Below are 13,498 nucleotides of genomic sequence, written 5' to 3'. Positions count from 1 at the left end.
AGAGGATCTTTTGCGAACTATATAATAATATGGCTAAAGATATCTGTATGGTTAGTCCTGCTGTTCTGTGCTTTAAGACATTATAGTGGTAAATAAGGGAACCAGCCGCGGTTACACCTGTAAGTTTTTTTTTTTTTAATTGTCCTATTTATAGCTAAATCCCCCCTCTTGTAATATTGTAAAGTGCTATGGAATTTCTTGGTGCTATATAAATACCAATAATAATTATAATAAACTGATATTTTTCAGTTTGGTCAACTTTTAGTCCCACGTCTATTCATCTTCAAAATTATGTGAAAAGCTGAATTTTAGCTTTAGATTAATTCAATTATGGGTAGTGGACAGATCCTTTCCACCCTATGCCTACACCTGGGGGCAATTAGAAAAAACAGGGGGCGATGACATCCTAATGTCCTCTGGTGCCCTACTTACAAAACAGGGGGTGGTCTATTGTTCCCACCCCACTCCCCATTTATTGTTGGCAGGTTGGGGCTCTAATAATTATACAGGGGGCGGGCCTAATATACCCCCCCCCCCCAGCCTTCACTGATTGGTAGGGGGGTTTAATAATGATACAAGGGAGGGATCTAGAGTTCCACGCACTGGTGGCTGGAGGGGGGTCTAAAATTTACATAAAGTGGCAACCTAGTGTCTCCTACCCCAGCCCCCACCCATGGGTAGCAAGTGTACACTCCCCTATTAGTAGCTTTGTGTGTTTTAGTTATTTTGTGTGGGGGTTTTTTTAGCAATTTTTTTTCTTTACATTTTTATTAGTAATGTTGGGATTTATGGATTTTTATTTTGCTTTTTTGTGGCTGAAGATAATAAGAGTTAGAAAAAAAAGACTTCAGATGGGTAAGTATAATTTTTAATTTTACAGGTATTAGTTTATTTGGTCCTCCCCTCATTATTATTAGGGTGAGAGGGAGTAGGTAGGGAAATGTATGTTTTATGAGGGTGACTTTTCTTAATTCCTGTACCCAATGGGCATGGGTAATACTATGTGTTCCCCATTATTTCACAAGCCCATCCCCAGAGGATGAGGCCTTTCTAGTGACTGGGCAACAATGACTGTCCAGTTGCTAGTTTTAGACAGTTAGTAGATATACAGTTAGTAGATATGTCCTCACCTTACCTCTCATTGTATTATGGGGGTCTTATTGACCCCCATAAGCTTTTTTTTTTAATTAAACATTATTTATCTAACTATTTAATGCAGTGGGGGGACCAGAGGGCACTAGAGTGTTAGGAACACAGAGTTGTATTCCTAACACTATAGAAACCCTTTAACTTTGCAGGGCCAATGTCTACAAGCCTCTCTCTATATATCACATGCAGAGTGAGTGAGAGGAGACATAAAGCCATGCGCTTCTTGCTCCAAGATCGTCTATGCTGCTCCCACTTCCTTCTTCCATTGCTGACATGCCCAGCCTCCTCTGTGTGTCTTGGCTCGGAGTTGAAGCATGCTCCATGTGTTTCTATATACCATGTGATAGTGTGTTACTTCTGCTCCAGGGCTGAGACTCAACAAGAAGACAAAGAGAGTAGCAAAATAAAATCAGGGCTCTGCATTATCACGTCTGCTAGACGTGATAATTATCTGCATTATCACGTCTTCCTTTGAGACGCACCTTTTGGAAATTTATTTTTTTCTTAGTATATAGCCGAATTGGCACGCTGAACTCCAAGGCCTGGTATTTCTGCCACTGATTTTTTTATATATTTTTTTTAAAGTCCTCAATAAATAAATACATGACGACTATGGTCAATCTAGCACTCATTCATATTGCCTTATGGGGCATAACCATTCGCTGCACTATACAGCCATTCCGACTGCACATTGTTCACAGTATGATGAAGAAAGAAGGTTGCAGTGCCTTGTACTACACTATATTGTGTCTCCTGCTCTTTTATATGCACTGAGCACCATCTGGATCAGAAGACACTCACAAGGCACTGCGACCTTCTTTCTTCATCATACTGTGAACAATGTGCAGGCGGAATGGCTGTATAGTGCAGCGAATGGTTATGCCCCATAAGGCAATATGAATGAGTGCTAGATTGACCATAGTCGTCATGTATTTATTTATTGAGGACTTTAAAAAAATATATAAAAAATCAGTGGCAGAAATAGTATAGTACTGTCAGGGTACCTGAGGTCTCTACCTCCGAGAGAGGTAGAGACTTAGTCGTTCATCCATCCGGACGGCCTGATTTCCCTCTTCCTCGCGGTCCATCCGGTCATGCAAGGCCGGCCACGAGGGAGTGACTCCCTTTTTTTTCAAATTTGAATTTTATTGAAAGATTTTTCATTTTTCTCAACAAGTAAAGGGTAAGGGGTACAGAAAGGAAAAAAGGGGCAGGGGGACATAAAGGGGGTGATCACGGATCCACAAGATTTTATACAATTACACATTTCATACTATACACAGTGCCACATATTATTATACATATACACTATACACATATGCCACATGTTATTCTACATCCTAGGAACAGCATTTTGTGGTGTATCATATGGAAATTCCTACGGTGTAGCCCACCGAAAGGTAGACCTCATCCCTATCGCCTGTTTACTCGGCTTGTGTGGTGATCCATTGCTGCCAGCTATAATGAGCATTCCTGATTTGTTTGGTTGTTTGTGCTGACATCAGTTCATATTTCAAAAACTTTCGAATATTTTGATGCAACAGTGGTAATGGTGGGCATGTGTTTTGTTTCCAGTGAGTGGCAATAAGGTTACGTGCGGCCATTATTATTATTGCTAATAATTGTTTGTCAGGGTGGGAGATATCGTCAGGCATTAAGAGAAAGAGGCATACCCTCGGTGTTAGTTTTAGTGTCTGAGAGTGAATTTTGTTCCATAGTGCCTTAATCTCTTCCCAAAGGGGGATAATAAGAGTGCAATCCCACCAAATGTGGGACATGGTGCCATTGCCTTGGGCACATCTCCAACACCGATCCGAGGTGCCCGGGTAAATTTTATGAAGCCTATCCGGTGTTATATACCACCTAAATACTAACTTCTTATGGGCTTCTATGTGGGAGTAGCAGGAAGTAATTCCTTTTAACGCTAGTAACGATTTTAACCTTTGGTCATCCGTAAAATTTAAGCGAAGTTCTTTTTCCCATTGGGATTTGAATTTAAAGTCTTGGATAGGGAGTTGTTCGTGCAATGCTGAATAACCTATAGATAAAGTCTTGGCTTTAACTGGAGTTCCCTGGCATCTATTATACAGCATGAGTGTGTGTTTACTGGGGGCCTGCTCCCTGTCCACATACTTCATTACTTTATCTTCTACTATGCTTTTTAATTGCAGATAGGGGAAGATATAGGAGTGAGGTAGTTTATGGGTGGATTGTAATTCCGGGAATGGTATGATACTATCTCGTCTGCATAGGTCTGTAATACGTAGGGCTCCCAAATCTCTCCATTTATTCAGCGATAGCCAGGGTGAGATCGATTTGAGCGCTGTTAGTGGAGCCCAGGGTAAAAATTTATGTTCCGTTTTGCTATTCCGGTGTAGGTAATCCCATGCTTGGACTGAAAATTTAGACAATGGCAATATGGGGCATGTATTGTCTCTGAGATACCTGGGAGTCCACATATGGTCTGTTACTGAACCGTTCGGGTTATATTCATTTTCTAAGTCTACCCATTGTATCGTAAGTTTGGGGGCATGGAGTTTAACTGCTGTCTCCAGTATAGCCGCCCTCTGGTAGTTTAAAATATTGGGGACTCCAAGTCCTCCGTTTTTCACTGGGGTCTGGAGCAGGGACAACGGCAATCTTGTTTTTTTCTGTTCCCATATATACATAGTGATTATGCGTTGTATATGTTTGCTTAGAGTGGGTGAGAGCGGAATCGGTAACATCCTAAATACATATAACAGTTTCGGGAGTACTACCATTTTAACCGCGTTTATTCTCCCTAACCATGAAAGCATAACTCCTTTCCATTTATGAAGTAGGTTTTTACACATTAGCGGCAGGGTAGATAGGTTATGCGTGATGATTCCCCTAAGGGTAGCTGCTATTTTAATACCCAAGTATGTAATGTGTGTGTGCCTCCAATCAAAGGAGAATCTCTCTTTTAGTGTGTGCACCGCGTGCGATGTGAGTCGTATTGGTAATGCCTGTGTCTTAGTCTGATTTAATCTATAGTACGAGATCGCATTGTATTCATCTAAGATGCGCATGAGGTGGGAGAGCGATTGTGTCGGATTGGACAGAGAGATCAGGACGTCGTCTGCAAACATAGATAGTTTGTATTCTTTCTGAGATACATGTATCCCTGTAATTTCTTTGCTGTTTAGTATTTTGTATGCTAAAGGCTCCAATGATAACACAAATAATAGGGGCGATAAGGGGCATCCTTGGCGGGTGCCATTCGTTATTGGAAAGGGCGTTGATAAAAAACCTGCGTTCGACACTCTAGCTGTGGGGCTGGAGTATAAAGTTAAAATGCCTTGTATAAAAGCAGTAGGAAATCCAAATTTTTCTAGCACTTGTGTCATGTAGCACCAGTTCAGTCTGTCGAAGGTCTTCTCCGCGTCCAGTGCTAAAAGAAGGCCTTCCATGTGTCTTGATTCCATATGGGAAAGAACATTCAGAATTTTTCTCGTATTGTCCGAACCCTGCCTATTTTTAACAAATCCTGATTGGTCGTTGTGTACAATACGCGTCAAGATATGTTTCATTCTCTCAGCCAGGATTTTAGCATAAATTTTCGTGTCACAATTTAGAAGCGATATGGGTCTAAAGTTTTGACATAGCGTGGGTGGTTTGCCCGGTTTCGGCAGTGTGGAGACGTGGGCCTGTAACATCTCAGGTGGCATGGTGCCCGTGAGAAAACAGTGATTCAGGAGCTTTGTGAGAGAGGGGGTGAGATTTTTAGAGAAGGTTTGGTAATAAATATTGGGGAGGCCGTCTGGGCCCGGTGATTTATGTGCTGGCAGCTGGCCAATCACTGTTAACAGTTCTGTCTCGGTGATTGGTTGTATGAGAAGATCAATTTCTGTCTGTGTTAATGTGGGAATGTGGATCGAGGCTAAGAATTTTTGTATCTGGGTCGCAGATGGGGTATGTGTGTTAGCGTCTTCTCGGAGATTGTATAGTTTTTTATAGTATTGTGCAAATTCGTCTACAATATGTTGAGGATTAGTCACTTTGCAGTTGCTTGAGGATAGTAGCCATGCTACTCGGGAGTTGGCCATGCGTGATTTTAGCTTGGACGCCAGTACGGAACCAGATTTGTTCCCGTGGGCAAAAAATTTATATTTACATCTCTGTAGTATATAATTGGTTTTGTCCAGGTCAATTTCATGCAGTTTATGTTGGAGGTCCCTCAGTTCACTCTGTTGTTTCAGTGTAGGGCTTGTTTTGTTGGCGTGTGTGAGGGTTGTTATGTCTTTGATAAGGTTATTATATGTTTCTTCCCTTTTCTTTTTTGCGCGGCTTGCATGTTTAATAAATAACCCTCTGACCACTGCCTTATGAGCCTGCCAAATCATATCTATGGAGGAGTGTTGAGTGTTGTTTATTTCGAAATAGGTATAGTATATGGGGATCTTTCAGGAGTGTTTCATTAAGACGCCATGTACCCCGACCTATATTAGAAAATTTCTCTTGTATTGATATGGTGATAGGAGCATGGTCAGACCATGTTATACTTCCTATGTGTGCTGCTTGTATGTTCGGTGTTGTGGATGCGTGAATCAGGAAACGATCAATACGTGAGTATGAGTTATGAACCTGGGAGTGAAACGTGTAGTCTTTGTCTGAGGGATGTAAGACCCTCCATATATCTAATAGTCCTGCTGTATGTATTGCTGTCCTGAGTTGTGCTGCTATGTTAGAGCGCTTTTGAGCTGATGCTCTTGCGACCGATTTCTCGGAAGTTGTATCTAATCCACTATCTAGGACAAAGTTTGTGTCCCCTCCCATAATTAGTGTCCCGAACGCGTGGGATTGAGCTAATGAAATTATCTTGTTTGCATAGTCCACTTGATTATCGTGGGGACCATATACATTTAAAAGCGTGTATGGTGCATTATTTATGAGACATTGTACGAGGAGGAATCTACCTTCTTTATCCCGTATTATTTTATGGGTCGAGTAGGCCACATCTTTATGTATCAATATTGACACCCCTCTCTTCTTCTTAATATACGCTGTGTGAAATCCCAGCGGGAACGATTTGGAACAAAATTTAGGCATACTAGATTTCAAAAAATGGGTTTCTTGAAAGAAGGCAATACTCGCCTTCAATTTAACTGCTTCTGCTAAGGCGAGCCTCCTCTTGTGAGGGGAGTTCAAGCCTTTGGCGTTAAGGGATAATATGGTTAGAGCCATGGCCAGTCCTGGGTTGGGGTTAGTGTGTCAAGAGCCCATAGAGGGATCTCGACCTGTTCACTGTCCCTGTCTACTTGTACTATATACATCGTCACCTTTAAACATTGTAGATGAAATGGAATACCATAGTCTGATCTATTACAAATTACAAGTCGCCTCTTATATGGCGTCTGTGAGTACTTGCTTAGGATAATTGGAACAATTAGGCGTAAACCTGCTTGTGGACCTCTGGGGTTAATGATATTCAATAAGAGTTGCTTTTCATTGTTACATGAAAATGGAGTCCGTGATGGGGGGGGTAGGGTACGGAGGGAATAGGTAAAGAACTTTCTGCCCTAAGGCAACTATATACAGAAAGACAGACCAGGACATAGTGTCCAGTGTCATAATAGAAAATATCGGCCCTATGGAGCCAGAGTGGGGGAGGGCAATTGTAGATAATATGGTTAACCTCTTATGCTTTTAGAGTGTGTTTGGAAAATAGAATATTGTTGCGCCTGTCTCGGTCCTCATGATCTGCTATTTTAGCTGTGAGGAAGGCGACTTTCTCCTCTAATGAATCATGGGCCCCTGCCAGGGTGTTATGGGCCTCAATGATCTCCTCAGACTTGTCTTCTAATAAAGAAGTTCTCTCACCAATTGCCTGGATATCTGCTCTTACATCACGGGCCAATTTAGAGAAATCTGCTTGCAGAGATTGTTGTAGCTCTTGCAGCATTCTGTGGAGAGTTGTTTCCGACGCTGGGAGAGCCGTTCCCAGTGAGATGGAAGTGCTGTCGCTCCTGTCAGAGCACGCTGTGGGTGAGGAAGGGCCGCCGGCGCCATTTTGCGGAGACCGTCGCGGAGATGTTAGTGCCGCGATCTTCAGTGTAGCCGGGCGCAGTTTGCTCTTTTTCGCTGATCTCTGTGCCATGGCGGTTCAGGTAACGGGTGGTTATGTTTGGTGGCTGGTAAAGGTCGGTAATGCTCTTCTAATCGCTGTAAGTTTGATACCCTCGTTGGAGCTGACGGCTCACACAACCATTTCCTCGAGCTGCCAGGCCACGCCCCCGGAGTGACTCCCTTTTATAGCATGACGCCCGGAGGTCGACGTCAGGACGTCAACCCGAAACGACCTGTCACTCAATTGGTTCAGGACCAATCAGGACTCGACGGAGGTGTGTCTACTTACCTGAACAGGGCATTTAACAGTGCTTCTTGCATTAGCTCATTGCCCTGTCGTGGTTCTAGCTTGTTCTAGTCACTCAGTGCTCGTGTTTTCTAGTTATCCCTTTTGGTTTTGACCCGGCTTGTTTGCTCTATTCTGCTTATCTCTGTTACCCTTGATTCGGCTTGTCTATCGCTTACCTGTCTTCTGTTACCCTCGACCTCGGCTTGTCTTTGACTATTCTCTACTGTACTACTTACGTTAGTCCGGCCATTCTAAAGTCCGGTATACGTATCTGGCTACTGTTTGTACTCTGCATGTTGGATCCCTGTCCCGATCCTGACATTACGACAGGGCCAATGGATCCTGCAAGTACAAACAGTCAGCTTGGTTCTCCTGATCCTAGGTTTGAAGCCATGGATCACAGAATGGATCAGATGGCGCTAGCACTACAGGCGTTATTATCTCGTGCCAATAATCCACCAGAAGAGTTACGTACTACTCCTATCTCTCCTGTGGGTTCAGGCCTAGAGGTAGCCACTGTAGGTGCTTCTTCTCGCATTACCCCACCAGTACGTTATGGTGGTGCTCCTGAGAAGTGTCGTGGTTTTTTAAACCAAATTAGTATCCACTTTGAATTGCAACCTCGCTCCTATCCTACGGATAGGGCAAAGGTGGGATTTATTATCACCTTACTCATTGAGAAGGCTCTGAGATGGGCCAATCCACTGTGGGAGAACGATAACCCGTTAGTATATAACTATAACGCATTTGTAGCTGCTTTTAGAAGAACTTTTGACCCTCCAGGTAGAAAGGTTAATGCAGCCAGATTACTGTTACGCCTGAGACAGGAGAACCGAACACTTGTGGATTATGCACTAGAGTTCAGGTCTCTGGCGTCAGAGGTCAAGTGGAATGAGCAGGCGTATATGGACGTATTTTTGAATGGGCTATCAGATGTAATCCTTGACGAGGTTGCTACTAGAGAACTTCCTGAGAATTTAGAGGATTTAATTTCGTTCATTTCTCGTATAGATGAACATTTAAGAGAGAGACAGAACACTCGAGAGAGGAACCAGAGACCTTCCTTTAGGTTAGCTCCCGCATTTCTAAGTCCTGACTCCACGGTCTCATTGCTCCCTGAACCTATGCAGGTAGGCTATACCCGCCTCTCTGAGGAGGAGAGACAGTACAGGAGAAAGGAGGGGTTATGTATGTACTGTGGAGCCAGAGGTCATTTACTCTCGAACTGTCCTAACCGCCCGGGAAACGCTCGCACCTAAGTTTCTCTAGAGGACAGGCCTTGGGTGTTTCTATTTTGTCCTCTACTCCTAATTATAAAGATCACAGGCTTCTGCTACCAGTTTCCTTAACCTGGGAGAAGGAAGTGGTAAAGGCTATGGCCTTGATAGATTCCGGAGCTGCTGAGAATTTTATCGACCAAGCCTTTGCTACTAGACACAATATCCCATCCCAGTTAAGGGAGACACCCTTGGCCGTTGAGTCCATAGATGGTAGACCATTACTGGACCCCGTTATCTTTCGTGAGACCATACCCATTAACTTAAATGTTGGTATCCTACACGTGGAGAATTTATCTCTCATGCTCATTTCGTCCCCTTCTGTTCCCATAGTTCTGGGGTATCCATGGTTGAAGAGACATAACCCTATTATCGATTGGGAATTAGGGGAGATACTCTCGTGGGGTCTGAGCTGCCAGGAGAAGTGTTTACGCAGGGTTTCTCCATTGGCCAATATTAATACACCAGGTAGTTCTACTCTGTCCACGGAGAGACAGATACTGCCCCTGTACCAAGACTTAAAGGCAGTATTCGACAAGAAGAATGCCGATTCATTACCTCCACACAGGCCATTTGATTGTAAAATTAAGCTTCTACCTGGTACTATGCCCCCGAGGGGTAATGTATATCCTTTATCTGTTCAGGAGAACTCTGTTCTAGAGGAATATATCCGTGAGAATTTAGAGAAAGGATTCATTAGGAGGTCTTCTTCTCCTGCCGGGGCTGGGTTTTTCTTCGTTAAAAAGAAGGATGGCACGCTGAGGCCTTATATTGATTACCGAGGTTTGAATAAAATAACTATCAGAAATGCCTATCCTATCCCATTGATTACCGAGTTGTTTGATCGTCTTAAGGGCTCCAAAATCTTCACCAAATTAGATCTCAGAGGGGCATATAATTTGGTGAGAATCCAGCATGGACACGAGTGGATGACGGCGTTCAATACTCGGTATGGCCATTATGAATACACAGTTATGCCATTTGGACTTTGCAATGCTCCTGCAGTATTTCAGGATTTGATTAATGAGGTACTTAGGGAGTTTCAACATGATTGTGTTATTGTCTACCTGGACGACATACTGATACACTCTAGGGAGATTGAGACTCACCATAGACAAGTCAGAAAGGTACTACACAAACTTCTGCAACATGGTCTATACTGTAAATTGGAGAAATGCAGCTTTGACCAGTCGCAGATAGACTTTCTTGGTTACGTGATTTCTGGGGAAGGCTTTAAAATGGACCCTGACAAACTCCAGTCTATTTTAGATTGGCCGTTGCCTAAAGGACTCAAGGCTATTCAGAGGTTTATTGGTTTTTCCAACTATTATAGGCGCTTCATTAAGGGATACTCTTCTATCATCTCGCCTATTACCAATATGACCAAACAAGGGGCTGATACTAAGACTTGGTCTACGGAGGCTCTTGTTGCGTTCAAGACTCTCAAATAACTTTTTGCCTCTGCTCCCATTCTAGTCCACCCTGATACGACTCTGCCGTTCTTACTCGAGGTCGATGCCTCTGAGACGGGAGTTGGTGCTGTTCTGTCTCAAAGGTTAGGGGTGGACAAACCGTTACACCCTTGTGGGTTCTTCTCTAAGAAATTATCTGGGCCTGAAAGCAGATATGACATCGGTGATAGGGAACTGTTAGCGGTCATTAAGGCTTTAAAGGAGTGGAGACATTTACTAGAAGGGACATTACACCCTGTTACTATTTTAACGGATCATAAGAACTTGTCTTATATTGGGGAGGCTAAGCGCCTGTCCGCCAGACAAGCTCGTTGGTCCTTGTTCCTTACTCACTTTAATTATGTGCTTACTTATAGACCTGGTTCTAAGAACTCTAAAGCCGATGCTTTGTCTCGTCAATATGAACCGTTCACTATAAATGAGCCAGTCCTTTCCTCGATAGTTCCTAAGGGTAACATCATCGCTAACACGAATCTCAGGATTCACTCTCCATTGCTTACTGAGATCATGAAATTACAGCATCTTGCGCCCAAACAGACTCCTGGGGATCGACACTTCGTTCCCGCCACTCTCCAACTAGAAGTGTTACGCTGTTTCCATAACAGCAAGGTGGCTGGGCATCCTGGCATTCGCAAGACGTATGCTTTGATCTCTAAAGATTTCTGGTGGCCTGATTTTCGTAAAGATATTAAAGAATTCATCGGGGCGTGTGTAGTTTGTACCAAGACTAAGCTACCTCATTCGCTCCCATGCGGATTTCTGCACCCTTTAGAGGTTCCTGAAAAGCCATGGTCTTGTTTGGCTATGGACTTCATTGTTGATTTGCCTATCTCTAAAAAGCAGACTGTTATCCTCACTGTGGTGGACAGATTTACTAAGATGGCTCACTTCATTCCCTTACCTAAACTCCCATCTTCGCCCGAATTAGCAGAGATATTCGCTAGGGAGATCTTCCGTTTACATGGGATACCTTCCCAATTTGTTTCCCGTTTTTGGAAATCCTTCTGCTCTCAACTAGGCATCAAATTGAATTTTTCTTCTGCCTACCATCCTCAGTCCAATGGAGCTGCTGAACGCACCAACCAAAAGGTTGAACAATATCTACGTTGTTTCGTTTCTGAACACCAGGACGATTGGGTCGGTTTGATTCCTTAGGCGGAGTTTGCACACAACAATCTCGTTTGTGATTCTACGCATTCTAGCCCCTTCTTCATGAATTATGGCTTTCATCCTTCCATTCTTCCTTCGGAGTCTTCTTCCCAAGGGGTACCGTCGGTTGATGTCCATGTTGCCAATTTGAGGAAGTTGTGGGACCAGACTCGACAAATTCTTCTGCACAATTCTATGCTGGTGAAAAAACACGCTGACAAACGTAGAAGGGCAGCACCGGTGTTTGTTCCAGGCGATAGAGTATGGCTAAGTACTAGAAACATTCGGTTAAAAGTGCCTTCCATGAAGTTCGCTCCTCGGTATATTGGACCTTACAGGATGTTGGCTCAAATTAACCCAGTTGCGTATCGTCTAGCTTTGCCTACTACCTTACGCATTCCTAACTCGTTCCATGTTTCGTTGCTGAAACCACTAGTTTGTAACAGATTCTCCTCCACGATCGCCCCTCCTTGCTCTGTTCAGGTGGAGGGTCAGGAGGAGTATGAGGTCAATTCCATCGTCGATTCTCGAATCTCCCGGGGGAAAGTACAATATCTGGTCGATTGGAGAGGATATGGTCCTGAGGAGAGAAGTTGGGTACCTCAGGAGGATGTTCATGCTCCCCGTCTCCGCAGGGCATTTCACTCTCGCTTCCCTTCTCGTCCTGGTTACTTCCACCCGGTGGGCGTATCTGAGAGGGGGGGTACTGTCAGGGTACCTGAGGTCTCTACCTCCGAGAGAGGTAGAGACTTAGTCGTTCATCCATCCGGACGGCCTGATTTCCCTCTTCCTCGCGGTCCATCCGGTCACGCAAGGCCGGCCGCGAGGGAGTGACTCCCTTTTATAGCATGACGCCCGGAGGTCGACGTCAGGACGTCAACCCGGAACGACCTGTCATTCAATTGGTTCAGGACCAATCAGGACTCGACGGAGGTGTGTCTACTTACCTGAACAGGGCATTTAACAGAGCTTCCTTCATTAGCTCATTGCCCTGTCGTGGTTCTAGCTTGTTCTAGTCACTCAGTGCTCGTGTTTTCTAGTTATCCCTTTTGCTTTTGACCCGGCTTGTTTGCTCTATTCTGCTTATCTCTGTTACCCTTGATTCGGCTTGTCTATCGCTTACCTGTCTTCTGTTACCCTCGACCTCGGCTTGTCTTTGACTATTCTCTACTGTACTACTTACGTTAGTCCGGCCATTCTAAGGTCTGGTATACGTATCTGGCTACTGTTTGTACTCTGCGTGTTGGATCCCTGTCCCGATCCTGACAAGTACACTATATTGTGTCTCCTGCTCTTTTACATGCACTGAGCACCATCTGGATCAGAAGACACTCACAAGGCACTGCGACCCTCTTTTTTCATGTTGCATCTTACCTACTACCAGAAAGAAGAGACCTCTGGCTTGGGTTGTCCTAGCTGCCTACTAACATTATCAGAAGTGCTAGAAATTCTTTTTTTTCGTTTGTTTACAGTACGTAACAATGTTCTCTATGGCTGAACAATGTTCAGATTTTGCAGAACAGGCTCTGGAATGTTACAGTACGTAACAATGTTCTCTATGGCTGAACAATGTTCAGATTTTGCAGAACAGGCTCTGGAATGAGCCTGAATTTGATACAGATTTAAGTTGATATCCACAATTAGATGGTTAAAATATGGGACCTTTTACCTAAATCAGTTTATGGATTTTATAAGGGTTAATGTATGGAGTGGCTAGCCATTGCTCGTCAGATATGTCAATATAACAAAATTGCAGATAAAATGATTATATTACAGAATGGTTACACCGTAAAATATAATTTAAGACACACATTTCAAAGACACTCACCTTTTTCCATGTATGATATGGCATTTGCTCTAATATTTTCTGTTATCTGCTGAGTTGCTGTTAAGTATTCAAGAACATATATGTTTGGTGCAAAGTTAATCATATTCTGTTCCCCACAACCATATGGCATTTGGATCAGACACTCAAGGCCATTTATTGAAGGGCCAAGAAAATCTCCTGTTAAAATGTAAAGAAAATATTTTAAATAAAATGCACACTTCATATCAACAGTACTTCTGCTAAAACG

General features: G+C 43.5%; 1 protein-coding gene across 1 annotated transcript in view; it reads right to left on the bottom strand.

Annotated features, from left to right (window-relative positions):
- LOC134586250 (CD109 antigen-like) overlaps window positions 1-13,498 on the bottom strand; it is a 128,586-nt gene that overhangs the window by 44,405 nt on the left and 70,683 nt on the right. The window contains exon 23 of the mRNA XM_063441743.1: window positions 13,252-13,428. Within this exon, the coding sequence (XP_063297813.1) occupies window positions 13,252-13,428 (177 nt within the window). The remainder of the gene's footprint in view (window positions 1-13,251; window positions 13,429-13,498) is intronic.

Source organism: Pelobates fuscus, chromosome 2 (assembly GCF_036172605.1).
Source record: "Pelobates fuscus isolate aPelFus1 chromosome 2, aPelFus1.pri, whole genome shotgun sequence".
Lineage (NCBI taxonomy): Eukaryota > Metazoa > Chordata > Amphibia > Anura > Pelobatidae > Pelobates > Pelobates fuscus.
This window is presented reverse-complemented; position numbering and strand designations above follow the sequence as displayed.